The sequence below is a fragment of the Diadema antillarum genome, unplaced genomic scaffold (assembly GCF_040938485.1).
Source record: "Diadema antillarum isolate AM-2024a unplaced genomic scaffold, OU_Dant_1.0 seq00000821_RagTag, whole genome shotgun sequence".
In the NCBI taxonomy this organism is placed as follows: Eukaryota; Metazoa; Echinodermata; class Echinoidea; order Diadematoida; family Diadematidae; genus Diadema; species Diadema antillarum.
Genome location: NW_027271698.1, coordinates 99,626 through 119,540, shown reverse-complemented (window position 1 = coordinate 119,540; position 19,915 = coordinate 99,626). Strand labels below are relative to the sequence as shown.

Below are 19,915 nucleotides of genomic sequence, written 5' to 3'. Positions count from 1 at the left end.
GTTGAGGACTGAACAGAGCATATTACTGTGTTAAAAAAAAATACTTTTCAGCAATATACTTTGTGTGGTAATACAATTCTGAGGAAAAAAAAGATTTTCCACAAAACCCACAATAACAGCGGGAAACTCAGTTTGAGGTGTTTTTAAAAACTGATATGTTTGAATCTGATGTTGCTGAAAGCACACAATCATTCCAAAAGCTTCATGATTTGGTAAGCGTATTGTGTTTCTAAGTCAACTAAGTGAATTTTGATTAAATCTAACTAGATTTTGTATGAACAGATGTATACGCAGTCATAGCGAGCTAAAGCGAGCAGCATCGAACAGGATCGAGGAGGAACGAGGTAAGGCGAGGATGAACGAGGGGGAGCGAGCGACGGACGAGCTAGATTCGCAATGAAGCGAGTTACATCCGCAACGGTCCTTGCTAATGCGAGCAGAGTACTAGGAGTAGAGTGAGATGATGCGAGGTAAAGCGAGGTAACGCGAACTAAAGCGAGGTAAGTCGAGGTGAAGCGAGCAGGTATCGTAACCATACGCAGTGAAACGCAGTTCAAAGTAAAGCTGCGTTGGCCTGCGTTAAGCAGCTCGTTGTCGCTCGCCCTTGCTCGTCCTTGCTCGCTCTAGCTGGTTGTTCCTCGTCTTAGCTCGTATGAATTTTGATCTTGCGTTCAGTTGCGGATGTTTGAAAAAATTTCAAACTAGCGAGCTAGAACGCAAAGCCTCTGCGTTAGTCTGCGTATTAACCTCGTATTAGCTCGTTTCATTGCGTAGTGCTGCGTTGGGCTGCGTTAGACTGCGTTCGGGCAATACGCAGCTGAACGCAAGCTCGAAACGCAAAGGTGTAAGCTAGGCTTTATAATCTACGAAGACCCATTGGGGACATGGGTTAAAATAAGTGCCGCCGCTATCTCGTACGTACGACTTATAAGTCGTATGTACGAGTTATTAGGTCATACGTACGAGTTACGTGCGACTTATTATCTCGTACGTACGACTTATTACTCATACACGTGTACCACATAATGATCTTATACACACAAGTAAAGAGATCATTCGATCATTCCGAAGTCTCCATCGCAGCTATGTACTGCTCAGCAGTTGGATCGCGGAAGAAATCTAGCCCTGCCCATCTAGCGCTGAAGACTGGATGGCGTAGTGGGGGTTTGGGATCTTCTACGATCTTCATGAACGTTGCAACTACGTCTTCCATCGGCACTGTGCTGCCTTCACCCCCGAGTACTTCCAACTTTTTGGCCGCCTTCGCTTGGTCGATCTCGCTGCCGGATTCGCCCGTTCGTACTTTCTGGAAACTTTGGATGACTCCGTCCAAGAGAGGTGTTCGTACACCCACTGGTTCGATCACACACGGCCTGTAGTCAAAAAATGATAGTTCATTGACTTCCAATGGAATTTCCGGGATTAACGACTCAAATGCTATTATTTAAGATGACAGCTATAATTATTGGAGGCTTTTAGGACTGTGTAAAAGATGTGATTGTATTAGTCAGTATTGGTAGTTTAAATTTGATGTAATGTTTGGGAAAAGAAGAGTTCCTACACACAATTCAATCCCAAGTTTCTATAATATTTCCCCTTGTCATGATTTAATCTCTGTGTCTCCATTCTCATGATGATGACACTATTTGTCTACATATATTCAGTGGTAAAACATAGTGAAAAATCATTTGCATCGTCAACTATAAAAGGAAAAAATGATAAAATGGCACCGACCATTAGATCTAAAGGATAAAACAAGTTCCAAAACAGTGCTAAGCGATGAACAAGAATCGGTCTACGAGTCATTCAGCTGTGATCATCTTTCTTTAATGAGCTTTGACATTTATTTTTCTGCCGACAATTTTATCCCTCTTATCATCTCTTTCTTTCAAATAGCAAAGACATTTATAACATTCAAGTAATCTCTGTCTATCGTCAGCTGAGAAGTAGAAGGGTGCTATTCATAAAATGCATGAAATGGTAAGTTAATTTCATCTGAATTGGGTAGGTTTGTGGGCATTGTTCTAGGTTTATGAGCATTGTTCCAAAATATCGGGAGAAATAGTGCCATTGTGGTTTTAAGTTTGAATATTTCACAGAAAATGAAAACGATTTAAAATTGGTACAACAATGTACAGGAGATCAAGCTTTACAATGTGATACCAATAACTCAATATCCCCAAAATTGGGGTAGCGCCCTTTTGGTTCTAGCAGATAACATCTGTTTCCACTCACCAAATGTTGTAGGCTCTCGCTACAAGAGCGAATGACTCGAAGAATCCTTCTACAGCAAACTTGGAAGCAGCATAAATCTCTCCATGCATGCCCCCTGAAATGAAAAAGAATCGTGGATTTGTCAAGTTCGTCTAGGTCCGGTAAACATCTTACTTCTTACCCCTAACACTTTTACCTTTGACATTTTTACCTCTGACATTTTTACCTCTGACGTTTCAACTTCTGATATTTTTACCTCCTGTATTTTTACCTCTGAAACCTTTCCCTGAGACATAATCTCTGTCATTTTTAAACCCAACATTTGTACCTCTGACATTTTTACCTGTGACATTTTTTTTAAACCCCAGCATTTCTACCTCTGATATTTTTACCTCTGGCATTCTTGTTTTTGGGCATCTTTACCCCTGTTATATTCATCCCTTTGACATTATCTCTGAAATTTTTATCCCCAACACCCTTTTTTTTTTATCTGTGACATTTTTACCTCTGACGTTTTTACCCCTAACATTTTGGCTTTAGGAATGCCTCTGACATATTTATCCCTGTGACTTTATCTCAGTGATTTTAATCCCCGACATTTCTACCTCTGACATTTTTATCTGTGATAATTTCACCTCTGACTTTATTATCTCTGACATTTTTGCCTCTGCCATCTTTACCCCTGACATTACCTCTGACATTTTTTATCCCTCTGACATGATCTCAAAAATGTTTCATCCCTGATGTCTCTACCTCTGACATCTCTACCTCTGAAAATTTTAGCGGGCATCAAGGGAAAGGAGAGGTGCTCACCATTTCCACCAAAATGCTTTGTTTCTTGATAAAAAAAAAAACATTTTAAAGAGTATAGCATTTGTAGCGTAAGCCTAAATGCGCTTATACAGAGGTTTAAGAATAACAATTGAAAGGCAGAAGTCAAACCACAAATCCATCATGTTCAGAATAGCGTGACAGACAAGTTCATAACATCTGACATTTTCTATAATCATGCGCACTAGGTAATAGAACATAATCAACATAATGCACTGTGTAGACTGTTTAAACAGTTCAATTTTAAGTGAAAAAGAACGGACAAATACATCCTTTATCCTCCAATCGAAGTAGGTAGTTTATGCCAGTTTGTTTTCTTACTTTTTTGCTAGGTGAACTGTCCAATTTCTTGACCACCACACTATCTAAAAAAAAAAAGAGAATTTGTAGCAAAGACAACAACACTGTCATTGATGCCTTATCAACGACACAGAATATGATACATAGTAATATAATATACATTACATGTTGTAAGTAATGTCAGTATCCTATAATTTCATTTTCGCCCTAAGACAATCTCATCTAATATAATGTATCATCTTCCTTTGTAAATGTTTGTATATTCTTGTGTCCTTGTCACTTGTATTGTAACACGGTAGGTCAGCTGTATTATTTTTCCTTGTACTGACCTGCCTATTATTCAGATGGTAACGTACGAATACATGTTCACATGCTTTCATAATCTATGCAGAAACAAAATGTAGTATATATCATACTAGGAGTTACAAAAACATTTCCAACATGTGATCCTTAATAGTTCAAAAACTATATATCAGAACACTGTATTTGGTATAAGTAATAGCTGAATAGTGTACAATTTAGTTGAAGGTGATTTGAATATGAAAGTATGAATCAGTTTCATTAAATCCATGATCAATTTGAAAGATAAGTTTCAGATTTTGGTCAAATTGGAGGATGCAGGTCAGGAGACCGACACCTACGAGTCAAACTGATTACAGCCCACGGGTCTACAACCTCACGAGTCATACAGACCATTTGTTCGACACTAAGTTAAGAAGGGCCACAAGACCGACACATTAAGCCCCGTGTTGTATCTGTCAAACTCTTGGGCTGTTTTTACGTATTGTCGTACTCATGAGCTTTATTTGCCTAGTGTCAAACTCATGGGCTGTGTAACTCATGGACCTGTTTTCAATATCGAACTCGTGGGCTGCAATGACTCATGGGTGTCGGTCTAGTGGGATGACCTCAAATTTGAACCCTCTGTACAAAATTGAACTTTACACAGGAACCAATGATGTTTTGTGTGAATGTGTATTATTTTACAATGACTTAGAACAATAGACATAAATACAACGAATACCCCCTTTTCAGAGCTCTGCTGACTAGGCTTCTGGTCTCTTGCTTCACGGCACATGAATGCTTTATAAATAATTCATTTATATGGATTGCCCTGGGCACTGCTAGCCTTAATTCGTGATAAAGGGTAAAAGTGCACATGATTAAAAGCACACGTTTTCATGTGCTTGCATGCACTACATTTCACGATGAATAAAGACTAGCTGTGATAGAGGAATTTCTCATGAATATGTAATAGAGCATTCAAACCTTGGCCATTTTTCAGGACCATCGTCTAGTTGTTAACCACACACTCCCATACACACCAATTGACACCCGTGCAAAGTTAAAGTTTTGTACAGAAGGTTGAAAATAGAGCAGAATCTGAACCCTAACTTATAAATAAATCTTAAATTTAATGAAACAGATTTATGCTTTCATTTTAAACTTACCTTCAACAAAATTGTACACACTATTCAGCCATTGCTCATATCAATGTCAGTGTTATCTGATATATAGTTTTTGAACTATTAAGGATCAAAAGTGGGATATGTTTTTTGTAACACCTAGTATATATTTCATTCATTCATTTGTTTTTTTTTCCATCTCCAACAGAACTTGTAAATACATCTTTTTTTTTCACATGAAACACAAGAACATATATGTGTCAATACTGCAAAATATGATAAATGATATTTATGGATAAACAAAATAGGGCGAAAAAAAAACATTCCGAAGTTTGGAAAATGCAGGAGATGGGGAGGAATGCTGAAGAAGCTATGCTTGTAGGGTGCATTCCCCCAAACATAGTAAAACAAATATACTATCATTACATCATTGATCTTCTAGTTTGTACACGAAATTAAATTTTGTAAATTTTGTCAAATCAAATTTACACGTTTTTCAAAATAAATTTCACAAACTACGAATAAAAAACACAAATGAATAGCACAAACTATATTATATATGTGTGTGTGTGTGTGTGTGTGTGTGCGTGGGTACGCCCGCATATTTGTATATTGCATAAATGTTTTCATGGAAAAATAGATGTAATCAGTTGCACGGTGAATAAGTGAAGCATTTATCGTTTAGAAGTATACCAACCATGCACGCCGTATACGCTCGTAACCGAAATGATTTTCCCCGCCATCTGACGCTTCATGTGTGGCAGCACCGACTGGGTGAGTCGAATGGTTCCAATTGTATTGACGTTAAAAGCGAGGTCTACTTGCTCCCGTGAAATCTGATCAACCACGCCGAATACTTGAACACCAGCAATATTCACTGGGAGAAATAGAAAACAACAACATCAAGAAAAAAGCAAAAACTATCACAGAGAAAAAAAAAATCAATAACTTAAAAAAAATCACTGATTAACAAGCTCTGAAATCTTCACGATTATTAGAAAAAAAAATATCATAATTTACAGCATTCATATGTCGCCTCATATCTATTTTAAAAGGGCCATTGATATAAAAATGGTTATGATGGTAATAATGATTATCTTCAACCTTTTTGTTCCTATAGCAACTGAGTGACAAATTGCCACTCATCGAAGTACATAAACATCAAGTATCCAGTGTTTAAATCATAGACATAAAGTTCTCGTTCCTGTATAAGGTTATAATATTTGCATGAATTATCTACTAGATTTTGTCACCGGAACCCCAGAAAGACACATTGGACCTAAGTTAGACATTTTTTTTCCTATTTAGGAGGATAAGAAAGCATCTATGACGGATAATCTCTTCTCTACGTGACTTATAACGTCAAATCTATCAGATCTCTTTGTGGGTCATTAAAGTACTTCATACGCGTGTGCCCTCTCGTAACAATTCCACGACCGTAATTCATATTTCGAGACTGATACACTATGACAATATCAATGTATTCTCTCTGAGTTTTACCCGTTCTGTAATGTCCGCAAGTGTAGCAAATATAGCAAATTTATTTTGATGTATCTGGTCATCAATCATTCAACTATCAAATTCATCTTCCACAAACTTTGGAGGTATGATATGGATGCCCGCTACCACTACAAACAAGTGCATATAAAGCAGCCGATACGTGAGTCGACCCTCATTTCCATCCCAACCCAAACTTTCAGAAAACTCAGAAGAAATCAGAAAACTCTCAACTTGAAATTACACAGAATGTTCTGTGATCGCCAGTATCTCTCGTATAGGACATAAAATGAAGGTCCCGTGCACGATGCGTAAGAGAGTGATAACTCATACGCGTGAAAGATTCTGCTTCATTCATTCATTGTAAAGAGCAAGGTGCATAACCCGGATGAAGAGGTCCCGCCTCACACCCGACTGGATCCCACGGAAGAGCAGCTGTACTTCCGCTGAATATAGACATCTTCTCAGATGGGAAATTAATCAAAGAACTTACCAGAAGTCCGAGCCCAACACAAGATTTGTACCTGCGACACATTCTTGTGCAGCAAAGATTCTCAACCATGCGCCGATTGTGAAAATTAGTCCTGTAGGTTTAGGTGCAGCTTCAAATGCAAAGGAAGAAATTATTCCCCCGCCTTCGTTACATTCTGTCTAATATTTCTCACATCTATCTTCCCATGTCGGTACTTAACAAGTGCAACTTACTCAGAATATCAATGCGACCATGTTTAGAGATAACGCCTTCAACAACGGAAGCGATGCTGTCGTCGTTGGTGATATCTAGTTCTTCAATGAACGCCGTCGAGTCGAGAGCGTCACCGAGAGCGTTCACCAAATCGCCTTTCTCGCTCATTGAAATGACAGTCGCCATGACGAGGAATCTCTTCTCAGAATCCTTGGCAAGCCGCTCCGCCACGGCCAGTCCCATCCCGGATGATCCACCCGTCAGGAGTACGATTTGCGGGGACATCTTAGCTGCCTTGACGAAACCTGCTGGTGTATCAGTCAGAATATTTATTTCATAGAAGAGTTGTTTAAAAACAAACAAACAAACAAACACACAAACAAACAAACAGCAAAAACGAACTCAGAACCATAGCCTATACCTCTCAAATGTAATAATATCACAGGAGAAATATATCGATATTCAGTCGGACAATAAGTTGTGCATCAGAGGCATGTGATCATGTAGTGTAGCTTGATATTTCGTAAAGCAGTTTAACTATGAAACGACTTAAAAGACGGCAAACAACAGCTTTTATTTTCAGTCTTTTGGATCTAATTTAATACGTTATATATCATACACTAACCCGTAATCCCTTTGAAGGATCTCATAAAAGCATTATCCTGACACTTTAATACTTAAGGTGAGGCTGGTACACTTACCTAACGTATCTACTGGTGCGGTGTTCTCGAAAATAGTTTCGAGAAGAATAAGTCAGGTGTGATAGCACCCATCAATGCAATCGTCGCAGCTCTAACATAGAAGTGTCACGACTAGAGCACACTGATGTATTATACACGTGCAAACATGGACGATATTTATCACATTCATTGGGGTAGAACACGGTCTTCGGTATCCAGTGACGCAGAAAGTCAATGTTGCTATCATGTTTGCCGGCAGTTTCTATAGAGCAGGCCCCTCGGAAAAGGGGTGCTGGGGGTGCAGTGCAACACCCGACCTACTTCGAATGGTGCGGAAGCACCCCGCGCGGAAATCATGGTTTCCGTGAGAAAGCACCACCAACTATTGTAAGTAGGGTACATAAATGATACTGTATATGACCCAAATTTTATGCGTTCATCACGCACCGTAGGGATATTGCAGTCTCTGGAAATATGTGTCGTTTTGGAGAAGATCTGAATAACAGTTATCCCAACCCTAGGCATATTAAAATCCCCGTTTTCTTTACATTATTTTATTGTACATATTGTTTGTTATTGCAATTCAAATGATTAGCAAACTAATCATTTTACTTTTTTCAACTTAATTTTGTCAAGTATTGCACCCAAAGTATGTAACAGATCTTCCTCTGAAAAGTCTAAAACCGGAAAATCGGGCGAGAAAATGAGTTCAAAAACCTCGAATGCATAAACTCCAGTGGGTAGATCGAGTGTTGACAATATTTTTCATTCGTCTTTCCCCCTCTTTATTTAAAACGATCTCCTTTTCATTTGAATGAATGAATGAATGAATGAACGAATGAATGAATGAGTGAATGAATGAATAGTATAAATATACGGGCGATGGTTTGGGAATCGACATCAACATATAGGAGTTAGGTGATAACCCGGAAGTGCAAACGCGTCCCGAAAATTACAGAGAAGAAGATGATCCTGTTACTATAATCCCCGAATCCCCGAGTAAAATGTATGTATAGGTTGGAACATGTATGTCCCAACTACTCTTTGGTCGTAACATTTGCAACAAATGAATAGGCTGTCAGATAAAGATCGCACATTGCAAAATATTCCAAATTAATACAATTGAAGATTGAAGATTACTGATGAGAAAATCTGCGCAGATTCAACTTGTATTCATTCAATTCTCTTTTATTTCTTATATACAAGAGAATAAGTAACTCGACAGAGATGGGTTTTAGGAGGCGTAGATATCGTTATCTTTAAGGGATCGATAATTTTGGCTGAGATCTAACTTCAGGTTTCTAACATTTTTGGCGAGATAATTGAAAACCGCCTATGAAATTTGAGAGAGCATGTAATTCCAACAGGAATTCAGGTTGTTGTTGTTGTTGTTGTTGTTGCTGTTGTTGAAAACTGGTTTTCAAACGGCTCAGATATGAAAAACAGAACGAGTCTAATAAAAAAGATGGGACCCACGCTTATTACGATCGCTTTGATCTCCTTTGTTTTTGGATGCCTCAGCTATTCCAAAATCGATTTTCATCAAATAAACTTTTAATTCATCTTACAATGAAGAAACCACTTACGAAATATTATACAAAGCATACCATTTTTATTTGAAAAATGAAGAAACAAAAATGGTTTGCTTTGGAATATTTCGTAAGCGGTTTCTTCTTAGATAAAGTCAAATATTCTTCTCCACCAATACTATACCATCCCTTTAATGTAGGCCCTACTAATAGTTGTGTGACGAGTTGTGGCAACATCTCTCCTTGTTTACATAAAATACTGGTTGTTCATGCCACCTCATGTGTCCACTTCCCAGACTGTATTTATAGCATGCATGCAGTCTGCCTATCACGGACGTTGATGGCGTCTGAATTACACAAAATCATTTACTAGCACATTATCGATCCTTCTTTTTCGGAGAGTGAGAAATTGGAGTAGCGTCGCCATCAGCGGTTTGGCGCGATGGGTGTGGCGTACATGCATGTATGCGTGTATTAATTTCGGGAATGCGGATTGTTAAAATTGGCCAATATCTGGACCAATGCGACCCATGAGAATCACACTACAATGTATATACTTAAAGGCAACAAATAAATATACATATTTGGATTTGACTTGTATTTATTTAATTTCTCAATATTTACATTCTCTGAGGGCAGTAAATACAATATCAAACATTCATCACCGCTTCCACATCATTATAATCACACGGTTAGACATCACTGATGTAAAACATTGTAGATTTTTATTCATGATACAATATTCATATACATGTAATCTCTATCAAAAACACATGATCTGCTTCCGTAAAAATAAAAAATAAAATAACCCAGGTTAACGTGTAGCACTTGCCGGAAAAAGAAATTATTATCAAAATATTATAATTCAAATTTTCGTTGCTTGAGATCAATAACATATTAAAAATACTGACGCCTGATGATGTATACCAATTACACAGAAAAGATGAATGACATCCCAGAAAACAGACCTTCACTGAAAACTACGATTTCGAAGCACCTGCATTTCTGGTAAAAGGATTCACGTGAAAAGATACCTTAAATTCTTATAAGAGTGTAAGTTGACATTGCTAAACACTAAAATATGTGACATTGTATACTACAAATCCGGCATTGTATTACGAATATAAAGTTTTATGCTTATGCATTGTTGAAATTGTTATCAATTATTATGGCCAACAATGACAACTAAGAATGAAGTACTAAGGGCAGACTAGCCTTTAATACACACAAGACCCTCTTGGAGTTCATTGACAGTTGCGTGCCGGTATGTTGTAAATGGCATCCTCATTTGCTCCTTTCCCTGTCCTCTTCCAGTTCCTTCTCTGACCTTTGACCTCCTGTTTATTCTTTCACGTGAAGAGAGCTGCTTTGTTTCTGTCTGTGTCTTCGTTTACAACGTGCGTATAGGATTTGTTTTATGTTATCTGTTTGTTTCCCAAGCAATATGTTTTATCGTTCCGTTTGATTAATACTACATCATTTACGGTTACAGTTCGTTATTCCGAAGGTTCTTTAGTCCGAAGATTCGTTATTCCGAAGATTCGTTATTCCGAAAATGACACAAAGCTTGTTATTCCGAAGGTTCGTTACGGACCGTATTTCATAGTCTGATCGACGAACTTTCGGAATAACGAACCCTATTTTATTTTCGGATAAACGAGCCTTCGGAATAACAAACCCTGTTTCATTTTCTTATTAACGAACCTTCGGAAAAACGAGTTTTTTTCATTTTCGGATTAACGAACCTCTAGGTATAGGAAATTTGTGTGTTTCGGATTAACGAACCTTCGGAAAAACGAACAGCACCCTCATTTACTACTCACGAGGGGACTGCATTCTATAAGCTAGGCTTTGTAGCAGTCCCCTCCATTTCCGACTTTTTCTTTGTTAAGATTCAGAGTTTGCCCATGCATCTCTTTACCTAAAAGACACCAATGTAAAAAAAAAAAAAAAAAATGGCGTGTATTCAAATCTCATTTGAAGATGCATAAGTCACTGTGTACTTTACTTTGTTTATATGCAAATTTCATATTGTATACTTTGGTCGGAAATGAAGTGAAATAGCTTTAGCCCATGGGGCAAGACCCGAAAAATGGGTTATTGGTACCACCTGAGGTGGCAAAACCTTTTTGGTGTCATTTAGTTTGTCGGGCATAGATATGTTTATCAAGCTATATGATAGTATTTCCAAATGAGTAGCTTAGTCATAATAAATGAATTTTTAACCAATCTGGTCTCGTTTTTACATCCCTATACTTCTGAATCGAAACTAACCGCTATATACAAAGAAGAGCACTGTCTTCTGTATGTCCACAGGTGTTCTGTTGTAAACGCGGCGCGCTTAGTCTTTATTCAAGGCAGCGAAGGGAATATCCAAAGGGTTATGATGTCCACAGCTGTCACGCGGTGCGCTTTACTAATAGTCTCTATTCAAGACGGCGAAAGGAATATCCGAAGCTTATGATACAGTGTACATCCCTTTATCTAAAAACAACAACAACAAAAAAAAGCAATTCGTCGTGAATTTTGCCCTATTTTTCAATTATTCATCATTTTTCCCGTGAAAACGCTACAGTGAAAATGTTAAATACCACGCCAATGTCGCTTTATTTCCATCCAACAATGAAAGATGATGAAAAAAACAATGTACCGGTACACAACAGAATATTGTTGTTGATCAGGCAAAAAAACAAACAAAAAACAAACAAACAGAGAGAGAGAGAGAGAGAGAGAGAGAGAGACAAGGAAACAATTGTCACATATTTGTCACATAATTGTGCCAAGACCCGTGGGTTATTGGTACCACCTGAGGTAGCAAGTTCTTGTTGTACATTTTGAAATGGTATATATCTACGGATTATATTTTGCTATGATAGCATTTCCAGAGTAGTAGATTCGCGAGTCATAGATTTCAGCCATTAACCACACCAAGACCAAATATTTTTGACGCTCTTTGACCAAAGACAGTGCTCTTCTTTGTATAGCGGTTAGTCTCGATTCAGAAGTATAGGGATATAACAACGAGACCAAATTGGTTACAAATTCATTTATTATGACTAAGGTAATCATTTGGAAATGCTATCATAGCTTGATAAGCATATCTATGCCCGACAAACAAAGTGACACCAAAAAGGTTTTGCCACCTGAGGTGGCACCAATATCTGGCCTGGCCCATGGACTACTTTACCCTATCCATCGACATCAAAGGACCAACATAATGAAAGGGAAGCCCTTGAAAATCTGACGCTCTTGTTCATGAAAGCTAGTGGATACTCACAAGTATGAGACTAGTATTGCAGTTCCTGTCGGGCTTTTATACAGAGTAACTCGAGCCCAAACTGATGCTGAAAACATGCCGTTTTACATATCGGAGCTGAGGAGTGAATTAGCGTAGCAATGACTATCCAAACATTCTTTTTGAGCTCAGTTGTGGAGAGCACTGATACTCTTTTTAATTTTCCAGTACCATGATTGGTCGGTGGTAATCTTCTAAACGTGTGTGTGTGTGGGGGGGGGGGGATGGACAATCAAGATTTGCTGTATTATACGTGCATTTATTATAATTCTATATTATATTACATTATATTATGTCATAATTATAATATCATATCATATTATATTATATTATATTATATTATGTTATATTATATTATATTATATTATATTATATCATATTATATTGTATTGTATTATATTGTATTATATCATATTATATTATATTATATTATATTATATTATATTACACGGCTATAATAGAATGCCTTGCGTGCTATGCGTGTTGATGATGGAATAGGACTTTTAATCTATGGATGGGGAGTACTCGCACAATCTTGATTTCAAGAGTCAACTCCATGCAGATAAGGAACTGACCTATAATTATCTAGTCTCTGAGGGATGATTGTACCCTCTGCATATTTACTTTGAATATCTTAAAGTACTTGTTTATTTTTTAGCCATATTTGCAAAATATGGTTGTCCTTACAGGGTCCCATATTTACAATGCAAAAGTAATACATGGCCTTTATGGAACAGTCATAGTGTTGCCACAGAGTAGAACACACTGTGATTCACAGTGTGAAACACAGTGTGTTATGTCACACTAGGGTTAACTCTGAAATTTGGGTATGTGGTAATGCTGTGGTATTATCACACTGTGGAAAATCACAGGGTGCTGGATACTGTGGTAGGTAACACAGTATGTCAAACTGAGGCATCCCATACTATAGAGATAAACCACATCATAGTCCATCGTTTCACACTGTGACATCTCTGTTGAGGCACTATTTCCATAGACTGCAATATGTGACACACTGTGTCTATTATGTGGTAACCGCATGTCACCATAGTATGTGGTTAACCACATAGTCTAAAAATTCATACTATGACAACTCTATGAACACACCATGCCCACATACTGCAGCATAAGACACACTGTGACCATTATGTGGTAAGTTGTGGTAACTGTGTATGACTATGTGAGTTGTATGTGTTGAGCCACATAGTTTGTAATTTTTACACTCTGGCAACACTGTGACCACACTGTATTCACACATTTTACACATAGTTAACTATGTGAACACAGTGCGGAAACGCTGTGTTTGTTCCATAAGGGATGTAGACACAAATCATGCAAAAAAAAAAAAAGATCCATAATGAAAATCATTTACTGGACTGATAGGGCCTGCATGGTAAGAAGGCAGTAAAAAAAAGTATCCAGCGAAAACTTGTACTTGCAATAAACAATGCTGGTCATTCCGAAGTTTTCATCGCAGCTATGTACTGCTCAGCAGTTGGATCGCGGAAGAAATCTAGACCTCCCCATTTAGCTCCGAAGATGGGATGGCGCAGTGCGGGTTTGGGATCCTCTACGATCTTCACGAACGTCGCAACTACGTCTTCCATCGGTACTATGCTGCCTTCACCCCCGAGTACTTCCGCGTTTTTGGCCGCCTTCGCTTGGTCGATCTCGCTACCGGATTCGCCCGTCCCCACTTTCTGGAGACTATGGGAGATTCCGTGCAAGAGAGGTGTTTCCACAGGCCCTGGCTCAATTACACATGGCCTGTAATAATTCAAAAAAGTAGTCATTCCTTAGTTAGTCATTGACTTCTGATGGAAATTCCATGGTTAACGCCTAAGATGCTATAATTACTTGTGCATGATGACAACTATTACTGGAGGCTTTTAGGACTGTAAGCTGTGATTGTATACAATTTAGTCCGTAGGTATAGATTGAATTTCTACTGAATGTTGGGGAAAACCAAGAGTTCCTATGCAATTCAATGACCAACTTCATTCGGAAATCCGGGGGTAGTGATGTATCTTCTTGACGTAGTAATAACGTTTCCTATAATTAGGAATGTGTACTGTCAGTTTAAAAAAAAAGAATTTTGTAGAATTCTCTTTGCATTCATTGATCCATTCCACAGCTTTGATATATCATCACCAGCTGTTGCAGCCTTTTTACAGCAGTGATGTACAATCCAATCAAAACTCAAATTCATGACATTTGAATCAATTGTCAGATTTTTCTAAAAGTTTACCGATATGTTCTTCTAAAAGATAAGGAATTTAAACACACACACAAACACACTGACAATGAGGTCTTAGGGCAATTTCCGAAATAGTCTCAGATGTTATGGGCAGCAACAGCTTACAAGTCATTTAGATGTGCCCATCTTTCTTGTATATTGATGAGCTTTGAAATCTCATACACAATTATTCTTCTTATCATCTAATATCGAATACATTCATAATCTTCAAGCAATGTTTTTATTTCGTCAGCTGAGAACAAGTAGGGTGTTATTGAATTCAAAGATTTGAGCGTAAATACAAACAAAACAATTCATGAAATAACAAGTTTATTTCGTCAAAAGTGGGTAGGTTTATGAGCATTGTTCCAAATATCGGGTAAAATAGTCGCCTTGTGGATTTAAGTTTTAGAATTTTACTAGAAATGAGAATAATTTAAAATTGGCACAATAATGTAGAGGAGATCAAGCTTTAGAACGTGATACGAATAAACTCAATACCCAAAAGAGTATTGGTGTTGTTTTTGCTTTTGAAAATAAGGCCCTATTAAAATAATTTGTCCCAAACAATGCTGATATCAATCAGACCATAATGAATCTTAAACAAATCTAATGTTATCATCAACATTGGTTTAAAATATAAGCCCTTTTTACACTTGTGTTTCTTAACCCCGGACTTTCTCTGACCCAGGACTATCGTTAGTCCCGTACCAATTTTTTCAGCTTTTTACACTGGCCAATTAGTCCCGTACTATCTCTTGTTCGGGGCTAAGGAGAAAACTGACCTTTTTACACTCGTATTTCTTAGCCCCGGACTTTCCAAAGCACATGAATATTCATGATTACGCTGTGCACTGTACACGTACACGCACGCATCGGCAGCACTTGATTACCTCGTTTCTGATTGGTCAGTGAGGGTCGGACTGCGTCTCCGTCGCTTAGCCCCGGATTATTTTTTCGTTCTGTTTACACTCACTTGCTTGGCACCGCAATTGCGGTGCTAACCCTGCTATTTTGCAGGGCCAGATAGTACCGGACTATCGGTGGGGCTAGCCCACTTTGGCAAAAACGAGTGTAAACAGAAAGTGGGCTAAGGATAGTCCCGTACCAACGGTGGGGCTAAGGTCCCCCCTTAGCCCCATCGTTGGTACGGGACTAAGCAAAAATTTACAAGTGTAAAAAGCCCTATAATGTCTCCACAGGGGATCTCATAATGGAGCCCAAAATTGTGATAGCGCCCTTCTGTTTCTAGCAGATAACATCTGTTTCCACTCACCAAATATTGTAGGCTCTCGCTACGAGAGCGAATGACTCAAAGAATCCTTCTACAGCAAACTTGGAAGCAGCGTAGAGCTCTCCATGCATTGCCCCTGAAATTAAATGAAGAGTCGTGAATTTGTCAAACATGCATGGGACCTGCATGTCGTATGCAGTATAGGGGGGGGGGGGGGGGGGGCTAGGAGGGGGAGGTGCTCACCACTCCCACCTAAACATTTCGCAGATTTATATGTCAGTATGTTATTCTTTAAAATCACCTTTAAAGAGTATATCATTTTGTTGCGTTTGGGCCTGAGCACTTGTTAGAGGTTTGAAAATAATGGTGACGAGGCATATATTCAAACTTGTACAAAGCCAATTAACGAACGGAGAATGATAAAGATAGAGCATTTTTCTAATGGTTTATGTATGCTAAAGATAATGAAAGATAATCAGATGTCATAATTATTCACTGTATGACAGACAATTTTGTTCTCAATAGAAAACGAACAAACACATTTTTTATTCCTCAATCAAAGTTAGTACACTGTACTTTAATTCCCCGTTTGTTTTGCCTTCTTACTTTCTTGCTCGATGAAAAAGTTAAATTTTTTGACCACCACTCGGTCTTTGAAAAACTTGAACAGCAAAGACGACAATATCGCTATCATTGATGCTTTTATTAAGCACACAAAATGTCTTACATGATATCTACTATTATGTATATGTACATATATATATATATATAATATATATATATATGTATGTCAAAAGGAAGAAAGTATTGCATTATTTCATTTTTACTGTGAAACAGTTTCATCTTAAAATCCGTTATCTTCCTCTGTACATAATAATGAATTAATGTGTCCTTGTCACTTCTATTTTTACACTCTATTGAATTGTATTATATAATATGTTTATGTATAATTACATATATTTATTATATATATATATATATATATATATATATTTATCATATATATATGTGTGTGTGTGTGTGTGTGTTTGTGAGCGTGCGAGCGACCGCTTGTATTTACATATTGTATGTATGTATATTGCAATAATATTTCATTGGCAGAATTGGTGTAATCACTTACAGGATACTGTTTATTCCTCAAAAGAGGTATACCAACCATGCAAGCCGAATGCGCTCGTAACCGAAATGATTTTTCCCGCCATCCGACGCTTCATGTGTGGCAGCACCGACTGGGTGAGTCGAATGGTTCCAATTGTATTGACGTTAAAAGCGAGGTCTACTTGCTCCCGTGAAATCAGATCAACCACGCCGAATACTTGAACACCAGCAATATTTACTGGCAAAACAAACAAATGAGCAACAAAACAAGCAAAGTTACTATATACGAGAAAAAGCAATAGATAAATGATTAAAAAACATCAGTGATTCATAAGCTGCAAGAATTCGCGGTTATGAGAAAGATTTATACTATATATGCCGATAACTCATATCATTTCGTAAGATGTCCTATATCTGGTTTATTAAAAAAAATCAATGATATGAGAATTATTCTAATGATATTTATGATTATGTTTAACCTTCTAGTTCCTATTACAACTGACTGACAAATTGCCACTCACCGATTAAACAGCAATTACTCAATTTCTGAATTATAGCCATGAGAGTGTTCCTCTCTTTAAGGTGACAACATGTGTATTATATATTGGACCTTGTCACTGGGAACCAAATGTGATACATTGGACTTAAAAGTTAACGTTTGTTTGGTTGTTTTTTTATCTGAGGAGGATACAAAGGTGAGTTCAAGTCGGTCATTGGCAATAAATGCCTTCCCAAACTGTAGCAGACACAAGATGTGTAGTTGCGACACACTATTGTACAGAAAAAAAATATAATTCATTTATTCATTCATTCATTTATTCATTTTCGCCATTTCAAACAGATCTACTCTTACAGAAATTGAATACAGTACATAAACTAGAGAAGCACTCATTTCCACCACTGATCTTCTTTTTCCATAGAGATATAATTCCACCCATACGTACTGCCCGATTTCCCAATATAGAAGCCTTTGTTACGTCATAAACCCTCTGCTGCTCTGCACGCGTTAACGGCCGCCTCGCCCTATGCAGAAACTAGAGCATGCACTTTAGTACGCGCATGCAAACCTCAAATACGCGCAGCCTGAACTCCCAAGTTCATTGACCCTACCTGCCAAAATTTCAAAAATCCTTAGAAATTCCCCCCCCCCCAAATTCTCGGATCACTACCGAAAGTTAATCGTTTGTTACTTGTGTCATTCTCAACCTTCCTGCAAGTTTCATCCAAATCCGTGCACAATTTTTAAAGTTATTTTGGCTCTGCACACGGACGGACTATCTAACAAACAAACAAACAAACGAACATACAAACTAACCGGGTAACGAAAGCATAACCTCCTCTCTTGGCGGAGGTAATTACATCACAGTGCATAACAAAAGATGAGTTTACAAAATAATCATTGCGAATAGGCCCTATACGGAAATGCTGAAAATGGAAAGAAATGCTTAGAAAGCAGTGCTTGTAGGGTTCATCCCCCACACGTTATACAACAAATCATAATTATGATTGATATGCTGCTATACATAAAAAAGTGGGATTCCCAAAGAACCCAAGATATGATACCAAACTAACCCGAAACCAGCACCCGTACAAATTAATATCTACACCAAGCCGCTGCCATGCAGTAGAGTTAAAAACAACATTCTCACCCAAGCTCCCATTGTGAGCGTATGTATACATTGTAGGTTTAGGGGCAGGAAAAAAAATGTTTCCAAGACTGGCATTTAACCTTCTACCTAAAATTATTTATGCATATCTACCTACAACTCACTCAGAATATCGATGCGACCATGTTTAGCGATCACGCTTTCAACAACGGAAGCGATGCTGTCGTCTTTGGTGATATCGAGTTCTTCGATGAACGCCGTCGAGTTGAGAGCGTCACCGAGAGCGTTCACCAGATCGCCTTTCTCGCTCACTGAAATGACAGTCGCTATGACGAGGAATCTCTTCTCAGAATCCTTAGCAAGCCGCTCCGCCACGGCCAGTCCCATCCCGGATGATCCACCCGTCAGGAGTACGATTTGTTTGGACATCTTAGCTGCCTTGACGAAACCTGATGGTCTATCAATCAGAGTATTTCTTTCATAAAAGAGTTGTTAGAAAACTACAAACAAACAGCAAATTCATACTCAAAACTCATACCTATCTGTCAACTATAATATGACATGGAAAATATTTCGATTTTCAGCTGGACATTTCGTTATAGGCCCTATTACTGAGGCATGCGAATAGGTAGGCCCTGCATGGTAGCTTCTTTTTCATTTATTATTCTGCTATTGGTAAAGCAGACAGTTTCAGACTAGACGTAATAGGGTGCCTATACATTCTCCGGGTGTAAACGTGAGCTTTTATTCCAATCTTTGGATCGAATTCTATATACGTTATACTTTATACACTAACCCATAACCCCGATGTAGAAGCTCTTAACTGCATTTACCTGACACCCTTAAGTTGAGGCTGGTACACTTACCTAAAGTGTATACTTTTGTAGTGTTCACGCAAAATAGAAGAAAAATGAGGTATATAGCACCACTAGCAACCAGTACAATTTTTTTGCAGCTTCAATATTGCAGTGCCACACAAACACAACAAACGCGCGCAAACATGGATATGATATGGGTATGATATGGGAGTAAACACGGCCTTCGGTCTCCAGTGGCGCAATGCGCAAAGTCAATGTTGCTACTATATTGTTTACCGGTAGCTTTCATAGAGCAGGCCGCTCGGAGGGGGTGTCGAGGGTGCTGTGCAGCACCCCTGACCTTTTTGAGGGGGTGCAGAAGCACCACGGAAATTTTTGATTTCTGTGAGAAAGCACAACCAACTGTAGTGAGAAGGGTACATGAATGGTACTCTATGACCCTATAATTACAATGTGTTCATCACGCATCGTATGGATATTGCAGT

The 19,915-nt window shown here is 38.2% G+C and overlaps 1 protein-coding gene across 1 annotated transcript; it reads right to left on the bottom strand.

Moving 5' to 3' along the window:
- Positions 1-1,060: 1,060 nt before the first annotated feature.
- Positions 1,061-19,041, bottom strand: LOC139739906 (retinol dehydrogenase 8-like). The gene is made up of 4 exons (XM_071650507.1): positions 18,777-19,041; positions 5,449-5,628; positions 2,236-2,329; positions 1,061-1,373 (listed from the first exon to the last, which is right to left on the bottom strand). Exons 1-4 carry the CDS (start codon positions 19,039-19,041, stop codon positions 1,061-1,063), a joined length of 852 nt encoding a protein of 283 aa, XP_071506608.1.
- Positions 19,042-19,915: the final 874 nt, after the last annotated feature.

Excerpts from the sequence above, each read along its gene's own strand:
- LOC139739906 (XM_071650507.1), bottom strand. The coding sequence starts at position 19,041 with ATGTCCAAACAAATCGTACTCCTGACGGGTGGATCATCCGGGATGGGA. Across the intron at positions 5,629-18,776 it reads TGGTCGCATCGATATTCTGA|TGAATATTGCTGGTGTTCAA; the intron begins GTGAGTTGTAGG and ends TATTTCTCCCAG. Across the intron at positions 1,374-2,235 it reads GCGAGAGCCTACAACATTTG|GCCGTGTGTGATCGAACCAG; the intron begins GTGAGTGGAAAC and ends TTTTGACTACAG.